The 18,085-nt window shown below is 54.7% G+C and overlaps 2 protein-coding genes across 2 annotated transcripts; one reads left to right on the top strand and one right to left on the bottom strand.

Annotated features, from left to right (window-relative positions):
* Window positions 1–1,393: 1,393 nt before the first annotated feature.
* GAS2L1 (growth arrest specific 2 like 1) lies at window positions 1,394–6,592 on the top strand. Its single transcript, XM_016198663.2, has 6 exons — window positions 1,394–1,489; window positions 2,414–3,062; window positions 4,365–4,472; window positions 4,568–4,664; window positions 4,752–4,923; window positions 5,463–6,592. Exons 2-6 carry the CDS (start codon window positions 2,433–2,435, stop codon window positions 6,496–6,498), a joined length of 2,043 nt encoding a protein of 680 aa, XP_016054149.1. The 5' UTR covers window positions 1,394–1,489; window positions 2,414–2,432; the 3' UTR covers window positions 6,499–6,592.
* A 286-nt stretch (window positions 6,593–6,878) lies between these two features.
* RASL10A (RAS like family 10 member A) lies at window positions 6,879–9,226 on the bottom strand. Its single transcript, XM_016198662.2, has 3 exons — window positions 9,008–9,226; window positions 7,863–7,987; window positions 6,879–7,584 (listed from the first exon to the last, which is right to left on the bottom strand). Exons 1-3 carry the CDS (start codon window positions 9,224–9,226, stop codon window positions 7,317–7,319), a joined length of 612 nt encoding a protein of 203 aa, XP_016054148.1. The 3' UTR covers window positions 6,879–7,316.
* Window positions 9,227–18,085: the final 8,859 nt, after the last annotated feature.

Below are 18,085 nucleotides of genomic sequence, written 5' to 3'. Positions count from 1 at the left end.
CTAAGAGACTCAGAACACAGCAGGTGACACAAGTGTCAGCCATTACTATAACTAGCATGAGCCTTTCTCATTCTGTGGTGGGGGGAGGGGGGGAGAGGGTAGAGTGGGACCTGCACCACCTAGGTATCCAGGGCATTGGGATGAGAGCCCATTTTTTGGAAAGTCGAGAACTTGATGAGATGATGCATGTGAGCAGCCTGGCACCAGGAAGTCTGGCACACAGTAGGTACTCAAAAACTGCCCCTGATCCTAGAATGAGGGTATTCCCCTAATAATAATGTTCAAACCCCCAGCTCCAACTGCTCTCCTGACTGAACTCTAGTTTGGGCATAAAAGTATCCCTCATAGAGGTGACTTCAGGTCAAGGGCACAGAGCTGGTCTGGCACACAGTAAGAGCTTTATTAAAGCTCTAAGTCTTGGCTATTGTTGACAGTGCTTTCCCCCACCCCCTAACCCCCAAGCTGGCCCGGCCTGGCTAGCCAGGCTGCTGCTCAGCCAGCCAGGCCTGGTGTCCCCGCCCAGCCAGCAGCAGCAGCAGGGGGCAGGATTTCCCGAAGATGGAAGCCAGGCCCCTCCTCTGCAGTTTGAAAAGAGACTGGGGGGGGGGGAGTTAACCCTCCTGAGCTAGGCTGATCAGGCTACTTCATACCCTCCTCCTCCCCTTAATACTCTGCCTCATCGAGGCAAACAGAAGTGGACGGAAGTGGCTGGGACTGGCCTCTCCCCTGCCTGCAGGGCTGGAATCACAGGGTCAGATCCGCAGGCCTTCGCCCCCCACCCTCTGAGCCTCAGTGTCCCAATCCAAGAAACAGGTTCCCCTAAACTCAGGGTTAAAAACGAACATTCAGTGTAGAACAGGGCACTGAGTGGGCACAATGGGGGCCATCCTCCCACTTTCTCAGGCTGGCACTGCGAATAGAAAGCTTGAAATCCTGGGTGGGGTGGCATCATTTATCTGACATAGGGAGGTCATTCCAGCCGGAGGTGACTTTGCAGTCCCCCAGCCTCTATCGCTTCCGGAGTTCATCTCAGGAACAGGCCCTGCTGCCTTCTCCAGGGAGACCAGAAAGGGGGAGGGGTGCAATTAGGAGCACCCAAACCCCTTCCCTGGAGACCAAGGAGGGTGGAAAGGACTGTGGGGACTAGCCTGCGTGAGGATGGGACATCTGGGGTGGTAGGATCGCCTGGGGGCCCTGGTGACGCCTCTGCCAGGGCGGGAGGGCCAGGCCCGCCCAGAGTCAGGAGACTCCAGCTCCTCCTCCAGCCTCCCGGCCAGGACGGGAACTGCGCGGCTCCTTTAAGAGCGCGCAGCCCCACCCGCCCCCTCGGCGGATCCGAATTCCAGGGAGGCGGGGCGGAGACGGCCACAGCGGCGCAGCAGCCGGGCCGGATCGCGGTGGCTCGGGCGGCGCCTCTTTGCGGCGGCCCGGCCGGGCCGGCTCCGGACCCTGCCGGGGCGATGCTTCCCGAGGCCGCGGGATGAGCCAGGTGAGCGCGGGGACCCCCAGCAACCCCTGCCCTCCGCCGCGCATTGATGGGGAACTGGGCAGCCTCAGTTCCCCCGAGCTGTGTGACCTTGGGCAGCCCCGCACCCTCTCTGGGCCGAAGTCCGGAAGGACAGGTCGGACTGGAGGAGGCCATTCGGAGTCCCGGCCTGAGCCACCGGCCTGGGCGCTAGAGAGGCTCCTCAGAGGCGGGGCCTTGCCGGGGCCAGCGGGCTGCCCGGTCACGCTTGGGATAAGCACCTAGGTGCCCTGGGCCTGGGCTCCAACACCCACTGGTCTGCAACCTTGATGGAGTTGTTACCCTCTCTGTGCCTCAGTTTCCTTATCTGTAAAGTGGAGATAATTCTTATGGCCCTCTCAGCCATGGCCGGCCAACGGTCAGTACGGTTACTGTTACTATGTCCTTGTAATAACAACACAGTCCGTAGGGAAAGGGGCTGAGGGAGGACCCAGGACCTTCCCAGAGCAGGTGGTGGTGGCCAAAGCACCCCTGAGCAATGGAGCTAACCCCTGAGTCAGGACCTGGGTTCTTCTCCTGCCCAGTATGAGTCTGAGGCTGTGGGCTTCATTTGTAGGGCTCAGTTCTAACCCTATCACATAGGGCGGTAAGGATGGGTGCTTCCCTGCCTGGGAGGGAAGACTCAGCCAGGTCCCCCAATCCACTCTTCCCCAAATAGCCAAACAGCAAACACTTATGGACACTAAATAATTTATTAGGTCCAAGGAAGAAGGTAGTATTTTGCCCATTTCACTGATGAGGAAACTGAGGTACAGAGAAATTTCTCACAGGGCTCAAACTCAGGCATTTGGCCTGAAATGACAGGTGATACAGGTGGTCAGTGACTTAATGTATATTGAGTGCTTGCTGGATCCTCACAGCAATCCTGATCTGTGTCCCTGCCCACAGTGACTCTGCTGGCCTGGGCATGGCAGACCCAGTGGCAAGCATTGCAGGCTCGGCAGCCAAGAGTGTGAGGCCGTTCCGCTCGAGTGAGGCCTATGTGGAAGCCATGAAGGAGGACCTGGCCGAGTGGCTCAATGCCTTGTACGGCCTAGGTCTGCCCGGTGGTGGTGATGGCTTCCTGATGGGGCTGGCCACAGGCACCACTCTGTGCCAACATGCCAACGCTGTCACTGAGGCTGCCCGCACTTTGGCTGCTGCCCGTCCTGCCCGAGGTGTGGCCTTCCAGGCTCACAGCGTGGTGCCCGGCTCCTTCATGGCCCGAGACAACGTGGCCACCTTCATCGGCTGGTGCCGAATGGAACTGGGTGTGCCCGAAGTGCTCATGTTTGAAACTGAGGACTTGGTGCTTCGGAAGAACGAGAAAAGCGTGGTGCTCTGCCTACTGGAGGTGGCGCGGCGTGGGGCACGCCTCGGCTTGCTCGCCCCTCGCCTTGTGCAGTTTGAACAGGAGATTGAGCAGGAGCTGCGCGCTGCACCCTCGGCCCCCAATGCCCCCGCTGCTGAGGACACAACCGGAACTGCTGCTGTACCAGGGGTTCCCACCCGCGGGCCCCGCATGACGCCCATGGACCTACGCAACCTTGACGAGCTGGTGAGTCTGGTCCTGCTATGCTCTTACCCTGCACTGTACCAGGGACCAGACAGCAGAGTCAGTGCCCACAACTGGTCCCTGAACCTCTGTAGGACAGCCTATCCCATGGAAAGGGTGCATATGTTGAGCACCAAGTGTATACCTGGCCCCAAGGAGATGAGCAGGCCTACAGAGGGAGAGGTGTTGATGGGGTCACAAGACCCAGCTGGCCTGGGATAAAACCTGAGCCCCATTCACCAGATCAGTGCTGTGTATTCCTTCATCCAGGGGCCACATGATTTGAGCCCCTCCTGTGTGCCCTCACTCGAGTGCTAGGCAGTTGCATGCATGTTGCTCAAGGTTAAGTGTGTGCCTGTGACACTTGGCCCTGGACAAGGTGCCTGGCACACAGTAGGTACTCAGTGATGCCTAGATAAGCCCCCAGGGGCTCCACAGGCCCCTTCCACTCCTCAAGACTCTGTGCACATCATTTATCTGGGAAACCAAGCCCAGAGCTGCTGCTGGGAGTTGCAGAATTAGTTCTACTTTGAGCATAGGAGGTGCCAGACCATGCCCCCAGCGCCCTCCTCCTCCCAGGCCCTGGGTGTCCCTGACGCCCCCACAGCCAGGCCAAAAGTTTCCTTCTTATCAAGGGGTTGGGGCTATGATGTGCCACTCCTGGAGGGCAATAGCCGGATGGCGTGGGCAGAGGCTGCCACCCCACCCGTCCTGGGCCAGGGTCACCCGAGGCTCCACCTGCTCATTTCCTCCAGCTACGCAGTGGGCAGGGAGGCAGGCGGTGCCGCCCACATAGCCAGCCTGGCAGCTCCAAGCCTGGAGGGATATGTGGGCAGATGTACACTCACTGGGTGGGTGGCCTGTATATGCATGTTGGTGTGTCTGTGGCACCCCTGCCTTAGTGTGGTATGAGTCCCCAGCACTTAAGTCCTATGACCTGCCTCCTCCCAGGACCTAGCCTTTCTCTGGGCCTCAGTCTTGAAGTCTGTAAAGTGGGTAAAGGGGGAGTGAGGATGGCTCCAGGACTCCCCCAGGCTTTGGGGCTTTGGAGATGTGCCTCATTGGGGCCCAAGGTTCTGGCCTGACCACAGCCCCACCATCTGGTTATCTCCTTGGCCCCTAATAGCCGAAGGGGAAGGAGAGCTGGTGAAAGGTCAAGTGTAGAGGCTGTACCAAGTCCAGGGCAACACAGTCCATGCTCCTGTTCCCCAGAAGGACTTACTTCCTCCTGACCCTGGAGTGGCTGACATCAGGCTCCAGGAGGGACTTAACCCCTGACCTCCAGCCTTTCCTCTCTGGCCTCAGGTGAGGGAGATCCTGGGCCACTGCACCTGCCCAGACCAATTTCCCATGATCAAGGTCTCGGAGGGGAAGTATCGCGTGGGAGACTCCAGCCTGCTCATCTTTGTGCGGGTAAGAGTGAGGGGCTACCAGAAGGCCGCAGCCCATGGGATGGGCTTTGAGGCCCATGGGACGGGCTGTAACCTGCCCTCTGGGGGCTTCCACAGGTGCTGAGGAGCCACGTGATGGTTCGTGTGGGTGGTGGCTGGGACACCCTGGAGCACTACCTGGACAAGCATGACCCTTGCCGCTGTTCTTCCACAGGTCAGTGCCCTCTGCGAGGACAGGCAGACAGGGGGCTCATCTCTGTGGCTCCACCCCTCATATGCTACCTGTCTTCTCTCCCTGTAGCTCACCGCCCACCCCAGCTGAAGACGGGAACATTCTCCCCTCAGAGGGTGTCACCCACCCCCAGCCCCCGACCTGGCAGCCCAGCCCCAGGGGGTGAGCGTCGAGGCTCCCGGCCAGAGGTGACACCCATTAGCTTACGAAGCTCAAAAGAGGGTCCTGAGACCCCGCTCAGGTGAGAGGCAGGAGGACATGGAGGTCTAGAAGGTGGGGGTGGGGGCCTGAGCCCTGGCCTGGATGATGAAGGAGCCTGTGCTCTGGAGTGACTCACACCCTGGGAATAGTTCCCGTGGGTGGGGGCAGGCCTAGCTTCCCATCTCCATGGCAACCCAACCAAACTAACAACACAGCTGGGGCGGGCCGTGGCTGGGTGGCAGCCAGTTCAACCAACCCTGCTTCCCTCTGGCCTGCCCAGGAAACAGGAGGGCTGGAGCTTAGGGTCCCGGAGGCCTAGCTTCTTCCGCTGCCTTGGGGTAGGGGTGGGGGTAGGGGCCCTGGCTACAGGAAGCTGCTGCAGAGCCTCTCACTTCTCCCTGGAAGTCCCCAGGACCGACACAAGCTCTTGACAACTCCCACCAAAACCCCCCACAGCACCACAGGTGTCTTCCCCACCCCCTACCAACCACAAATCTGCTGCTTCCTTCCTCTCCCTGCCCTTTCTGCATGCCAATCCTCTTTCCATGATGCCCCATCTCTCTTGTTCCCCTGCCCCAGGGCCCGGGATCAACTGCCCCCTCATCCCCGATCTCGACGATACTCTGGGGACAGCGACTCTTCAGCCTCCTCAGCCCAGAGCGGCCCCCTTGGTGCCCGAAGTGATGACTCAGGCACTGGCCCCCAGAGGGAGCGGCCCAGCAGGCGGCTGACCACAGGCACCCCAGCCTCTACTAGACGGCCCCCTGCCCCTCGAAGCCAGTCCCGAGACCAGCTAGATCGGGGGCGGTCCCGGGAGGCCCCAGGAGGTAGGGGAGCCCAGCTGTCAACCCCCAGCCCTGCCCGGCGGGCCCGGAGCCAGAGCCGTGAGCAGCAGGCTGTGTTGCTTGTGCGTAGGGACCGAGACGGGCAACACTCTTGGGTGCCACGGGGTAGGGTCAGTGGGGGCTCTGGCAGGAGCAGCCCACATACTCCCCGTGCCTGCAGCCCTGCAGCCCCCCGGCCTCCCCAGGTCTCCAGCCCCAGTCCAGAGTTGGGCACCACACCTGCCAGTGTCTTCCGCACCCCCCTGCAGCTTGATCCACAGCATGAGCAGCAGTTGTTCCAGCGCCTGGAAGAGGAGTTCCTGGCCAACGCCCGAGCCCTTGAGGCTACTGCTGGTGGAACCCCCACTGGACCAGCCCCTGACCTGGCTCGGGCCCCAGACCCTCCAGCTCCTGACTCAGCCTACTGTTCCTCCAGCTCCTCCTCTTCATCCCTCAGTGTACTGGGTGGCAAGTGTGGCCAACCAGGAGACTCTGGCCGGATGGCCAATGGGCTGCCCGGGTGCCGAGGTCTAGCTCTGTCCAGCTCTTCCGATGAAGGCAGCCCCTGCCCTGGTGTGGTAGGGCAGCCAGATGCATCTGGGAGTCACCTGGCAGGCCCTGAGCCCCCGAGGACCTGGGCACGGGGCCGGATGGACACACAGCCAGACCGAAAACCCTCACGAATTCCGACACCTAGGGGCCCCCGCCGCTCATCTGAACCCACAGTGCCTGGAGCCTGGCATGCCCTGCACTCAGTCAGCCCAAGGGCGGAGCCGGATTCCTGGATGTGATGGACCAGCCCAGCTGCCTCCAGACCCCCATTTCTCCTTTTCCTTTGTGGCCTTAACCCCTCCGCATCAGGGAACACCCCCCACTCCTGCACCTCTCGGGTACCAGACCTCATGGGACCAGACCCCTTACATGGCACAATGGGAACCTCTGTTGTACATTCCAGTTGGGGGATGAGCATTGCTATTTAATTACTAATATTATTGAATGCCTTAGAGGATCCTGCGCCAGGCCAATAAGGACCCTTCCTGAGGACCTGTGGCCCTGCAGAGCCTGACAGTAAAGTTTTGTTCCAGCCACTTGTGTCTGCTTCTTGGGGACTCATTCTTGGGGACATCACACCCTTTTGGGAGCTCTCATTACATGTTGGGATTCTGGAGCTAACTCAGGGGCAAAGCCTGGCAACTCCAGTTTATAGATATAAGACTACCCTTCCCATCCCAGAAATGCCAGGTGCGCTTGAATTGTTCCCCTTTTATTAGCTCCGGAAAGGTGTGACTTAAGTCTTTGTCCAATGAGGCTCCAAGAGCAGTGTGAGAGCTTCCAATCAGATTCATGGTCAAGTCCCTTCCATCCAACGGGATCGTGACTCCGTGATGTCCCAGAAAGGATTTTGTCCATGGGCCTTGGGGCCTGTCTGGGTCCAATGAGATTCAAAGAGAGGCCTGTTGCCCAGGAGCTGGGTGGGAGCTTTCCTCATCCAATCAGGGATGAGACTGTCCTGTCCAATCCGAAAGGAGTTGGGCAAGCTTGTCCAATCCAGGTCCCCGGTTCCAGTTAAACTGTCTTGTTCCCTTATCAGCCTCCCGGTCCAATTTAGTCACATGAGGCTGCAGCGAGCGGGATGCAACGCCCCCTGCAGGCGCAGGGCTGGGTGAGCAGGCCGCGCGCGCACCAGAGCGCAATGTAGCAGTTCGCGGAAGAGACGCAGCACGTGCCAATTGTACTTAGCTGAGCACTCGAGGTAGCCGCAGCGCCAGCCCCTGCGCACTAGGGTGGCTAGTGCCCGCCGAGGCCCAAAGCGCAGCCGTTGCCGGTCCCGCTTGTTGCCTACCACGAGGATGGGCGCCTCGGGTGCGCCTGCCGGCCTGGGGGCCAGATAGTAATGAGGGCGGCGGTGCCAGGGACCCCCACGCTGGGAATATACACTCAGGAGCATCCTCTCCTGTGGCCAGAGTCCCCCAGCAAACACCAGACTCGTATGGGCCAAAGACCCTTCCATGGACAAAGGCTTGGCCCAGCAGGCCAGAGACCCGACGACGAAGACGGCCAAAGAGCGCACCCACTCCCTTCGGGTAAAGGCCAGGCCAGACTGGCAAAAGCTCGCCTCCTCCCCCACCCCCTCCCCCTCCCGCCGCGTCCTCACCTGGTCTCCGCAATTCGCTGCCGCAGAGCCTTCACGTAGTCGAAGCTGTCTGGGCTGCAGATGTCGTAGACCAGCACGAAGGCGTCCGTGTCTTGCAAGCTCCAGTCCTTAGGCTCCGGCCACTCCTGGGGGCGGGAGGCCAGGGTTTGCCCAAGCCCGTTTCCCACTCTCCTGCGCCCTGACCTTCTGCAGGGGTCCTGACACTAAACCCATAGTTCTTCCTCGGCGAGCCCTGTCCCCCAAATTCCCTGGGCCCGACTGTCCTCATGGCCACCAGGGTAAAAACTTCCAAACCGTGCCAGAAGCTGGTTAGCCACCAGCCCCACCTTAATTCTACGTCTCCTCTCTGCCTACCCAATACTTTCTTCCCGTTCTTGCAGCTTTTAACTCGTGTCAGGCCCCTCCCCTCCCACGCCCTGCCTCGTTTCTATTGCCCCTAAGACTAATCCAAAGCACCTGGCTTGTTGGGGGCAGCTGTAAAAGTTTAGGCCTCGGGGCCTAAACACGTGCTCTTATTTCCACCTGCAATGCTTCTGCCATTTCTTTTACTCAAAATTTCACTCCTCCTATAGGTTCAGCCCAAATGCCACACCTGGAAACCCTGCTTAATCCTGCCTGCTCTTGCCACCTCACCCCTCCGAGGCACCCAGCTCCAAGGATTCAAAGTCTGTCCTGGACTTTTCACAAATTACTACACGAGTCTTTGTTGCAGGTCACAGAAATGAGGGAGCAGAGAATGACACCCCCCCCAAAGTACACCCCTGTGTCTGGCCCCAACTCTCCCACTGCGGCTCTGTTCAAGGCCCCAAACACACAGAGCTCAGCCTCCGCGGAGGCACGACTATGCTCCACCACGCACTGATCACTCACCAGCAAGGCAGGCAAACATGGAGGCACTTACGCTGGCGAGAAAAAGCCACTTTGCAACATCGCCCGGCCTCGGGCCTGGTCTTGGGCGCCTCCAGGCCAAAGAGAAGGGGTGAGACACACAAACGACAGGACACACATTCATCCTTCAACCCAGGGACACAGTTGGGCACCCTGGGTCTGTCCAGGCGGACACACTCGTGTGCACCGACACCACCACCTCCCCGCCTCCCCCACACACACACCGTCACACTCCTCTTTCCCCCTCCAGCCACTACCTCTAGACCTCCGGGGTTCTGACCCGGTCCAGCTCCGTCACCGTCGCGGATGCTCAGGTCGTAGACCGCGCCGTCGAGCAGCACAGCGGGCCGGTAGAGTCGCGGCCCGTCCGTGGGCTGGTGGCGCTCTGGGTAGTCACCAAACAGGAACTGGCGGATGATGGCCGTCTTGCCCACGCCTGGGGCTCCCAGTACGGCCACCCGCAGGCTGCCCCCCATGGCCGGCGCGCGCTGCCGCGCCCCGCTCTGCGAAGCCTCATGGGCTGGCACCGCTTTGTGCGCCCCGCGCGCCCTGCCCGGTGCGTCCCGGCCCCACCGCGCTCCTCATCGCCCCGCGGAGCACACGGGGCCGGAGGAGCCCAGGTCGGAGGACCGCGCGGGCGGCGGGAGGGCAGACAGACAGCCGAGCAGGCGGACGGCGGACGCACGAGCAGCTCCGGCGAGCGCCGAAGCTCCGAGAGAACAGACCCGACGCGCCGCAGGCAGACACCGCCTCCGCCCCGCGGAGCGACTGGGTGCGCCGCCGGCAGCGCGGAGCGCCGAGGTCCGGCCTCCCGGCCGCGAGGGTCCCGCCGCCGAGCGGGGCGCGGGGCACCGTGCTGCCTCTCGCGCCTGGGTCCCTCTGTCCTTCTCTCGCTCCGGCGCCCGGAGTCGCCGCCCCAGCCGGCGGCGCGAGCGAGCTGATGAGGTAACCACCCGCCGCCCCTCCCACCTCCCCCTACTCGCCCCGGACGCCCCTCCCGGGAAGGGTCGCGGGAAGGTGACTGGGGCGCAGCGAACCCGGGGAGGGACCCAGCCCCCTCCGTGCGCCGCACTCCTTTCACCCGCCCCAAAATAGAAGCCCTTCCCGCCCACATCCGCGTCCGCTCCTCCACACACCGCGCCCCGAAGCCGGCTCCAGACAAACCCCGGCCCGCTGGACTCAGGCCGCCCTGGGTCGGATCCCGCCCCAGCTGTATGACCTTGGGCGAGTCACCGCACTGCGCTGGCTCGCGGCTTCGCATCCATCAAAAGTGGACATCATTCTTGAGAACCTACTACGGGCCGGGCTCTTTCCTAAGCTATTACGTAAGTGATCCCTGAATCTACAGCCTCAACATGGTATCTCCTTTTGAGAAGACTCTCCAAAGTTGGGAGGGCAGTGGGTGACCCCTGACCAGCCTTGGGGTTTCCTCTGAGGAGCCCTCCCACCTTCTTCTGCCCACATGAGTAAATGGTCAGTGCTAAACAATATGTCAAATGGCAATCATCAGGGAGGGCGGGCAGAGGGTGCTGAGCCAGCACACACCAGGTCACAGCAGCTCAGCCCCAAATCCCTGTCCAAACAAGGCCGAAAGATTCAGAAAATGGTTGCCACCACCTCCGTCACTGGTAAGGCCAAGTTTTCTGCCTGAATCTCCACCTGTAGCTCCCTCAAAGCCCAAATCCTCCCTGCCTGGAGCTGGTGAGAGGTTCCTTCCCCTTCAGGCTTGGAAAGTCTGGGTTTGCCCAGCTCTCCTCTCCTCTACCTCTGCCTGCCTCCTCCCTACAGAGGGGGCTCCCACATCTCTGACCAGATGCCCAGGGACTCTGTGAAAAGCACAGGCTTTTCTGTTTCTGCGCTGACCAAGGGTTTCACTTACTGCTTGCCAGGATGCTGAGATGAATTTAAGAAAGGGGGGGGGGGGGTTCCTACCTTAGGAGAGAAGGTTCTAGAACACATGGGATCCAGGAGCTTTACGAATACAAATGTGCACACCTCAGGTTGGGAAAAGTGGAGGAAGGAGGAGGAGCTAAACCCTGTCCTTCAGAGGGTTACACCCTCCGGGGAGCAGATGATCGAAACCAGAGGCTGTTTCTCCGGAGCATGGGTGTGTTTTCCTCCTCCCATGTTGGACCCATGTTGGATGAGGGACCTGGGTCTGTTTTCACTCTTCTCCTCAGCCACTAGGGAGCTCAGAGCCAGACTTGTGGCTGCCTTGGGCAGTTGTCCCAGGTCTTCAAGTTCAGTGAATGGGGACTCCTGGCTTCATGTTCCTTTCTTGTGACGATTTTCCCCTTCACCCAATTTTTCCTCTCACTCTAACTTTTCAGGCTTCTGGGTTTTGTGAACCATCTCATTTCCTTTGGGGAACAAGGCGGGGAGTAAATTAAGTCCCCCTTCCCTTTTGGCACTCAGCAGGGTGTGGAGTGGACATAGGGCTGGTCTTCCTTAAGGCCCTCAGTGGGGCCCGCTCCCCTGCTTGGATCACCCTTTCTTCTTGCTCCTGCCTACCCTTGGGAGTCAGCTCTGGGAGTCCTGGAAAACCTGTGTTACTTCACTTTCTGACCGAGTGCTTTCTTGGGCAGGGCTCAGGACTTCTTCAGGAACCATCAACAGGGCTGGGGAAAAAGGGGCAGCATCTGTAGGTCCCAGTATAGTTTCTCAGTTCATGGTTTTGGAATGATGGAGGACACTCTGAACCAAGGAAATGTCCTAAAGTTCCCGTGAAGTCCTATAGACTCTGCAGGGGTGACATATTCCCTAGGAAACTCTTACATCAGCAGTTCCTATTTATGAAGGACCTGTGATGTGCAAAGCCCTGACCCACAGCTGCGTGCTCATTGAGGCTCAGAGGGGTGCAATGATTTGCCCAACATTGTCCAGCAGGAAAGTGGCAGCACAGGCACTGGAACCCAGGACCTTGGTCCACTGAGCCTGATTTTCTGAGAAGCCCAATTTTGTCTGGGCCCAGGAGCTAGGGGGGCTTCAGAAGCAGGTCATCTGTGGTCTTGTCAGGAGGGACTTTGAGGAAGCTCCTCTCGCCGTGGGGGCTGAGCTGAGCTGTGACAGGAGTGAACAGCTGGTTACAGGCTTCCCAAAGACTAGCAAACCAGAGACCTTGGACTGCCTGTCTGCCTGGGATGTACATTTCAAAATTTCTCTCATTGGTCTGCTCCCGCCTTCCCTAAGGAGAGGCAGCCAGGCTGCTATCTGCTGTGGCACCACCCCATGCGGGAAGGGTGTTCCAGGGAGCACCCACCAAGCACCTGTGCATGTGCTCCTTCAGCACTCGAGACCTGGTGCTGGGCACACGGTCTTCCGTCTGTGGCTTGTGAGGGAGACAGACATGCAGCCAGGCACACACAGAAACAGGAGCACTGGGCTGGTTCAGGCCTAGGGGGCTGATGGGACCCAGGGAATGCACCAACCTGGCTGAGGGTGGGGGTTCAGGAAGGGCCTGATGACACACCTAAGCTGAGCCCTGGAGGATTAGCCACAGAAAGTAGGGTGAGCTGGGAGGCGGTTGACAGGGCCTAGCCAGGGCAGGCACCAGGTGGGGAATTCTGCATCCCCTAGTTCATTGCTGACAATCACCCAAAGGCAGCCACCCCCACTTCACTGCCTGGCCTTTGCCACACAGCTTCTTCCTAACTGGCCTAATTCCAGCCCTTCCCTGACTGCATCCAGCTCCCAGGGGCATTTGCTCTGGAATCCTCTGGGCCTCAGAGGATTAGGCCACTTCACAGCCATCTGGGCCACTTCACTAACCATTAATTATGGTCTCTCCTGACCATGAATGACAGCTCCATGCCACTTGTCCCAGCAGTAACTTACCTCCCTGGGCCCTGAATGGGGGGGTGGTACCCTTACTACACAGATGTGTGGCACATAGTGGGTCCTTGGTCACCATCATAATGCTGCTGCTGCCCATTGAGTATAGCTCGTCAGCCTCCTGAAGGCCAGCAGGATCTTACAGCCATCAGGACACAAGGAAGCAGTACAGACAGGGCTTCCAGGCCTCTGAGGTGAGACCTCCCAAGTTTGGAAGCTCCTCCCAGGGTGTTATCTGTGCAAGTTACTTAAACTCTCTGAGCCTTAGATTTCTTCTCTATAAAGGGGATAACAATGGTCTTAACTTCATAGAGTTGTTGTGGGATGAAACGAGGTAATACAAAGAGAAAAACAAGACAACTTAGTAAGGCTGGGGCAAAATTTGTACATATAAAACAATTTTATATTTATATGCAACTGATTACTAGTCACAGAACGTAGTGGAAGTGGAAGTCTGTATGCTTGGGTAAGGATACACTCAGACATTGCCTGGCCTGTCAGCTGAGAGGGCCTGGAAGTGCCATTCCAGGAGCAACAAGACCTGCTACCCAGACCTTGATTTCTAATTCCACTCACTAATAAATGAGCCAGACTCCTTGGACAAATGGCTGATTCTAGGTTTGGGGCAGGACAAATGCAAGATGAGCCTGGAGCATCTCATAGTGCCAGAAAGTAAGGAAGTTGCAGAAGGAACAAAAGGATGGTGGCATGTTAAAGGAACAGAGACTACCTGAAAGGGCTCCCGATGGCCGAAGCTGGAACAGTTTCTGTTTTTTTAATCCTCACCTGAGGATATTTTTTTCCATCACTTTTCAGAGAGAGAGTGGAAGGGGAAGAGAGAGAGAAACATTGATGTGAGAGAGATACATCAATTGGTTGCCTCCCGCACGCACCCCAACCAGGGCTGGGATGGAGCCTTCAACTGAGGTACATGCCCTAGGTTGGAATCGAACCTGGGACCCTTCAGTCCATGGGTCAGCACTCTAACCATTGAGCCAAACCGGCTAGGGCCAAGCTAGAACAATTTAAGCAACAAAATAATGTGGTTTTGGATTAAACCCAAATTACAAAATACATATTTATGACTCCAAACTAATATAAATGATTTGATAAACAAGTATGGGAGAAGAAACAAATCTTCCCTTCAAAGGAATTCCAAATAATTTATGCAGCTACTCCCTGCCCCCGCGCTTTCCTGAGTGTAGGCTGCACTTAGTGACTTGCTTCCAAAGAGCAGAGTACAGATGGGGGGGGGGGGGTGAAAGTAACTTCACAGTAGAGGAAGCTGCAAACACCACCTTAGCCAAATGATCCAGGCTAACGTGACAGTGACAAATCATGTTGATGGCATGTACCTAAGGTGATATGATGAGAAGGGCACCACTTTGGTCTTAAAAACTCATAAACCCAGTCTCACCCTGAGAAAAACATCAGACAAACCTAATGGAGGGTTAGTCTACAAAATACCTGACCAGTACTCCTCAACATTATTAAGGTCATGAAAAATGAAGAAAGTCGCCCTGGCTGGTGCGGCTCAGTTGGTTGACCATCAACCCATGCACAGAAAGGTTGCCAGTTTGATTCTGGGTCAGGGCACATCCCCAGGTTGCAGGTTCGATCCCCAGTCAAGGGGCGTACGGGAGGCAAACGATCAATGTCTCTCTCTCCCTCTCTCTTCCTCTCTAAAAAAAAAAAAAAAAATCAATAAAAACATATTTAAAACAAACAAAGCAAGTCTGAGAAACTGTCAGACCAGAGGACACTCAGGAGACATGACAACCACATGGAATGTGGGATCCAGGAACAGATGAGAACGTGAGTGGGAAAACTAGTGAAATATGAAGAAAATCGATAGTTTTGTTCAGAAATTATGTATTATATAATTTGCGTTATTTTACATTCAAAATATATATTATTCCTATATTTATATATTATATATTTATAAATATAGATTTAGGTCACAAATATTTTATATATGGAAAAGAATGAAAAAGGGTCCATTTATAAAAAGAAGCAAAAAATAGACAACACTCGAGTCTATGCAAGAATAAATCAGTATAGTCAATAATATTGTGATAACTTTGTGGTTACTAGGCTTAGTGTGCTGATCACATCGTAAGGTATCAGATAAATGCTGAATCACTATGTTATACACCTGAAACTAAGATAATATTGTATGCCAACTACACTTTAATAAAAAAATATTTTAAAATGTCTTTATTGATTTCAGAGAGAGGAAGGGAGAGGGAGAGAGATAGAAACATCAATGATGAGAGTCACTGATTGGCTGCCTTCTACACATCCCCTACTGGGGATTGAGCTCACAGCCTGGCCATGTATCCTGACCAGAAATTGAATTGAAATGGGATAGGTTGATGTTCAACTGCTGAGCCACGCCGGCTGGGCAATAAAATTTTTTTTAAAGAATAAATATGCAGCCTTGCCGAACTATGAACCAGGAAGTCACGGTTCAGTTCCCAGTCAGGGCACATGCCCAGGTTGCGGGCTCAATCCCCAGTAGGGGGTGTGCAGGAGGCAGCCGATCAATGACTCTCAACATTGATGTTTCTATCTCTCCCTCTCCCTTCCTCTCTCTGAAATCAATAAAAACATTTTTTAAAAGAATAAATATGCACGCAAGAACTTTCAATGAATAAAACTTATAAAGAGACATCAAAGAAAGCATGAACCAATGGAAAGGCATCTACTCCCGTGTTTAGATATAAAGTTATTATTGACATCATTATAAGTATGTCAATTCTCTATCAGTTAATATAAACATTTGATGTGATCCAAATAAAAATAATACCATCAAATTTTAAAAGACAAACAGGGTTGCAGGTTCGATCCCCGGCCCTGGTCGGGGGCATGCAGGGGCAACCAGTCAATGTGTCTCTCTCACACTGATGTTTCTCTCTTTCCCCTCTTCTCTCTTTTTTTCTTTCTCTTCCCCTCCCTCCCTCCCTTCTACTTTCCCCTTTCTAAAAAAATCAATGGAAAAAATATCCTTGGGTGAGGATTAATGACAACAACCAAAAAGACAAACTAGTTCTAAAGTTCAAATGGAACAAAGAGGGCAAATAAGAGGATAACATCAATTATGAAAATATAAAGATAAAAATGCAGCGGCCCATGGATAGGCAGATTCTCTGGTACAGAGCAGAATCCACAAAAGCACTCATATATATGTGGAAATTTAGTATATGATAAGATGACATTTCAAATCTGTGGGGGAAAGATGAATTATTCAGTAAATGGTGTGAAGACAACTGGGTAACCATCTGGGAAAAGAGGAAGTTGGATCCCTCCCTTGTCCCTAACATAAAGCCCACATGGAATAGTATCAAAATGCAAAAACGAAGATCAGGTAAGTACTAGAAAGAAGAAATTAAAAGAGGGCTACATAGAGAAACAATTTCAGCAAAAGTAAAAAACAGTAACAAAATAGGGAGAAATAATGACAAAGCAGGAAGAAAAGGACAATCATAGAAAAAGGAGCAAGCCTGGCAGGTGTGACTCGGTTGGTTGAGCGCTGTCCCATGCGTGGAGAGGTCGCTGATTTGATTCCCGGTCAGGGCACATGCCCGGGTTGCAGGCTTGATCCTCACTAGCAGGTGTGCAGGAGGCAGCCAATCGATATTTCTCTCTCATAGCTGTTTCTCTCTCTCCCCCCTCCCTTCCTTTCTCTAAAAAAATCAAAAACATATTCTTTAAAAAAGAGAGAAAAAAATGAGAAAAAATATGAAAACAGCTCACAGAAAAAAATATATAAATGGTTCAAAAACACATGAACAAGCCCTGGCCGGGTAGCTCAGTTAGTTAGAACATCGTCCCAATATACCAAGTATTGCAGGTTCGATCCCCAGCCAGGGCACATAAAAGAATCAACCAATGAATGCATAAATAAGTGGAACGACAAATCCATGTTTCTCTCTCTCTCCTTTCTCTCTCTAAAGTAATAATAATTTAAAATACGTGAACAGAGGTATGCTTAAAACACAGTAAGGTACAATTTTTCACTGTCAGTTTGGCACATATCAATACGCTGAGTTTGTGAGGCCACAGGGGAACAGGCATCTCATTCCTGGCTGGTGGGAATGTAAGTGGGAGAATTTTTAGGTATCAAAATTACAAATGAGACTATCTCTGACCCAGCAATACCCATCTCAGGAACTTATTGAAGTATGAAAGTGAATAGTTTTTGCAGTATCACTAGCAACAGTGTAGACACAACTTAATGGACACCTCGGGGGCACTGGCTCATGATGGTACCTCCATTCACTGGAAAACCATGGAGCTGTTATAAAAAGGCATTAGGACTCTGTGATGGACTGATAATGGAAACGTCTCCAAGATACAAGGTGCAGAATGGGGTGTATTCCATGCTACCATTTGTGAATTAAAAGGGGAAAAACCATATGAGATATCACTGAGTCTCTTTGGAAGGTAACATTGGTTTCTTTGGGGGGAAATGAGAAATTTTCACTATCTTTTAAGGTTTTGAACCATGTGAATACATTACCTTTTCAAAATGAGAACTAAAATATGTGAAATGCTTACACCCCCTGGTCCAGCAATTCCAGGGCTAGATCCTACAGCGACATGGGTGCACTCGAACAAGGATGAATGTGGGAAGATAGTCACTGCACCGCTGCTTGGACTGGCAGCAGATGGAAACAGCCTGAATGCCATCAGCTGGCACTGGCTAATGGCAGCCCCTCCACACAAGGAATACTGAAGTGGGTCCATTTGTACAGATAGGTAAGAAAAGCAGTGCTGGTAGTGTCTAGAGTGTGACTGCTTGTTCAGTAAGTATCTCCATGGATTTGCTTACATCTATGCACAGAAAACTCCTGGGAGAAACCCAAAATCTAGCAGTGAAATTTACTTCGGGGGGGGGGGGGAGACTAAGAACTAGGGGAGAGTGGGAGGGAGACCTCAATCCTCTGTGTGGCTATCTTACCATGGTCCAGGATCACTCCATAAAATAACAAAAACAGCAAACCACTAGTGAAAAATTAAAAAATGTAAAATGAGGGAGGTCACGCCACAGGCCTTAGTAAGTGGTTGGCACACAGGGGCTGTTGAATTCCCCAACTGCCTGGGAAGGCGCAAGATGCTGGAGAATCTTCTGCAGGATGCCAAGGTCCCTGAGAGGTGCCAGGGCCTGAAAGTGGGGAGCCTCAGTATATCAGGACCAGCGAGTGCCACGAGAGGAGGGAGGCCGGTGATGGGTTCTCACTGAGGTGACGGAGGGACAGGAAGCTGAAGGCACAGGTTGTATATTCCCTGAGCCTATGATGATGGCCCTGGGTGCATGTTTTCCTGATGTAGTGATGTGGTAAAGCCCAGACCTGGGGAACTGGGAGTGAGAATGCTATCTGCCTCAGTTTCTCCCTTTGTATATAAAGACTGCTGGGTCCAATCATACCAGGTGCTGTGTGGGTGGGAGAGGGCAAGATCATGGCAAGGTCCTGCTCACAACTGCCCTAGGCTTGGCCACA

The sequence above is a fragment of the Miniopterus natalensis genome, chromosome 20 (genome assembly GCF_054644295.1).
Source record: "Miniopterus natalensis isolate mMinNat1 chromosome 20, mMinNat1.hap1, whole genome shotgun sequence".
Lineage (NCBI taxonomy): Eukaryota > Metazoa > Chordata > Mammalia > Chiroptera > Miniopteridae > Miniopterus > Miniopterus natalensis.
This window is presented reverse-complemented; position numbering and strand designations above follow the sequence as displayed.

Bases quoted from the DNA above. Each gene is read 5' to 3' on its own strand.
- GAS2L1 (XM_016198663.2), top strand. From the start codon at position 2,433: ATGGCAGACCCAGTGGCAAGCATTGCAGGCTCGGCAGCCAAGAGTGTG. The intron at 4,473-4,567 runs GTAAGAGTGAGG...GGGCTTCCACAG, and splicing joins GCCTGCTCATCTTTGTGCGG to GTGCTGAGGAGCCACGTGAT. The intron at 4,924-5,462 runs GTGAGAGGCAGG...CCCCTGCCCCAG, and splicing joins GGTCCTGAGACCCCGCTCAG to GGCCCGGGATCAACTGCCCC.
- RASL10A (XM_016198662.2), bottom strand. From the start codon at position 9,226: ATGGGGGGCAGCCTGCGGGTGGCCGTACTGGGAGCCCCAGGCGTGGGC. The intron at 7,988-9,007 runs GTAGTGGCTGGA...TCCCGCCCCCAG, and splicing joins AGAACCCCGGAGGTCTAGAG to GAGTGGCCGGAGCCTAAGGA. The intron at 7,585-7,862 runs GTGAGGACGCGG...TCTGGCCCCCAG, and splicing joins CAGCGAATTGCGGAGACCAG to GCCGGCAGGCGCACCCGAGG.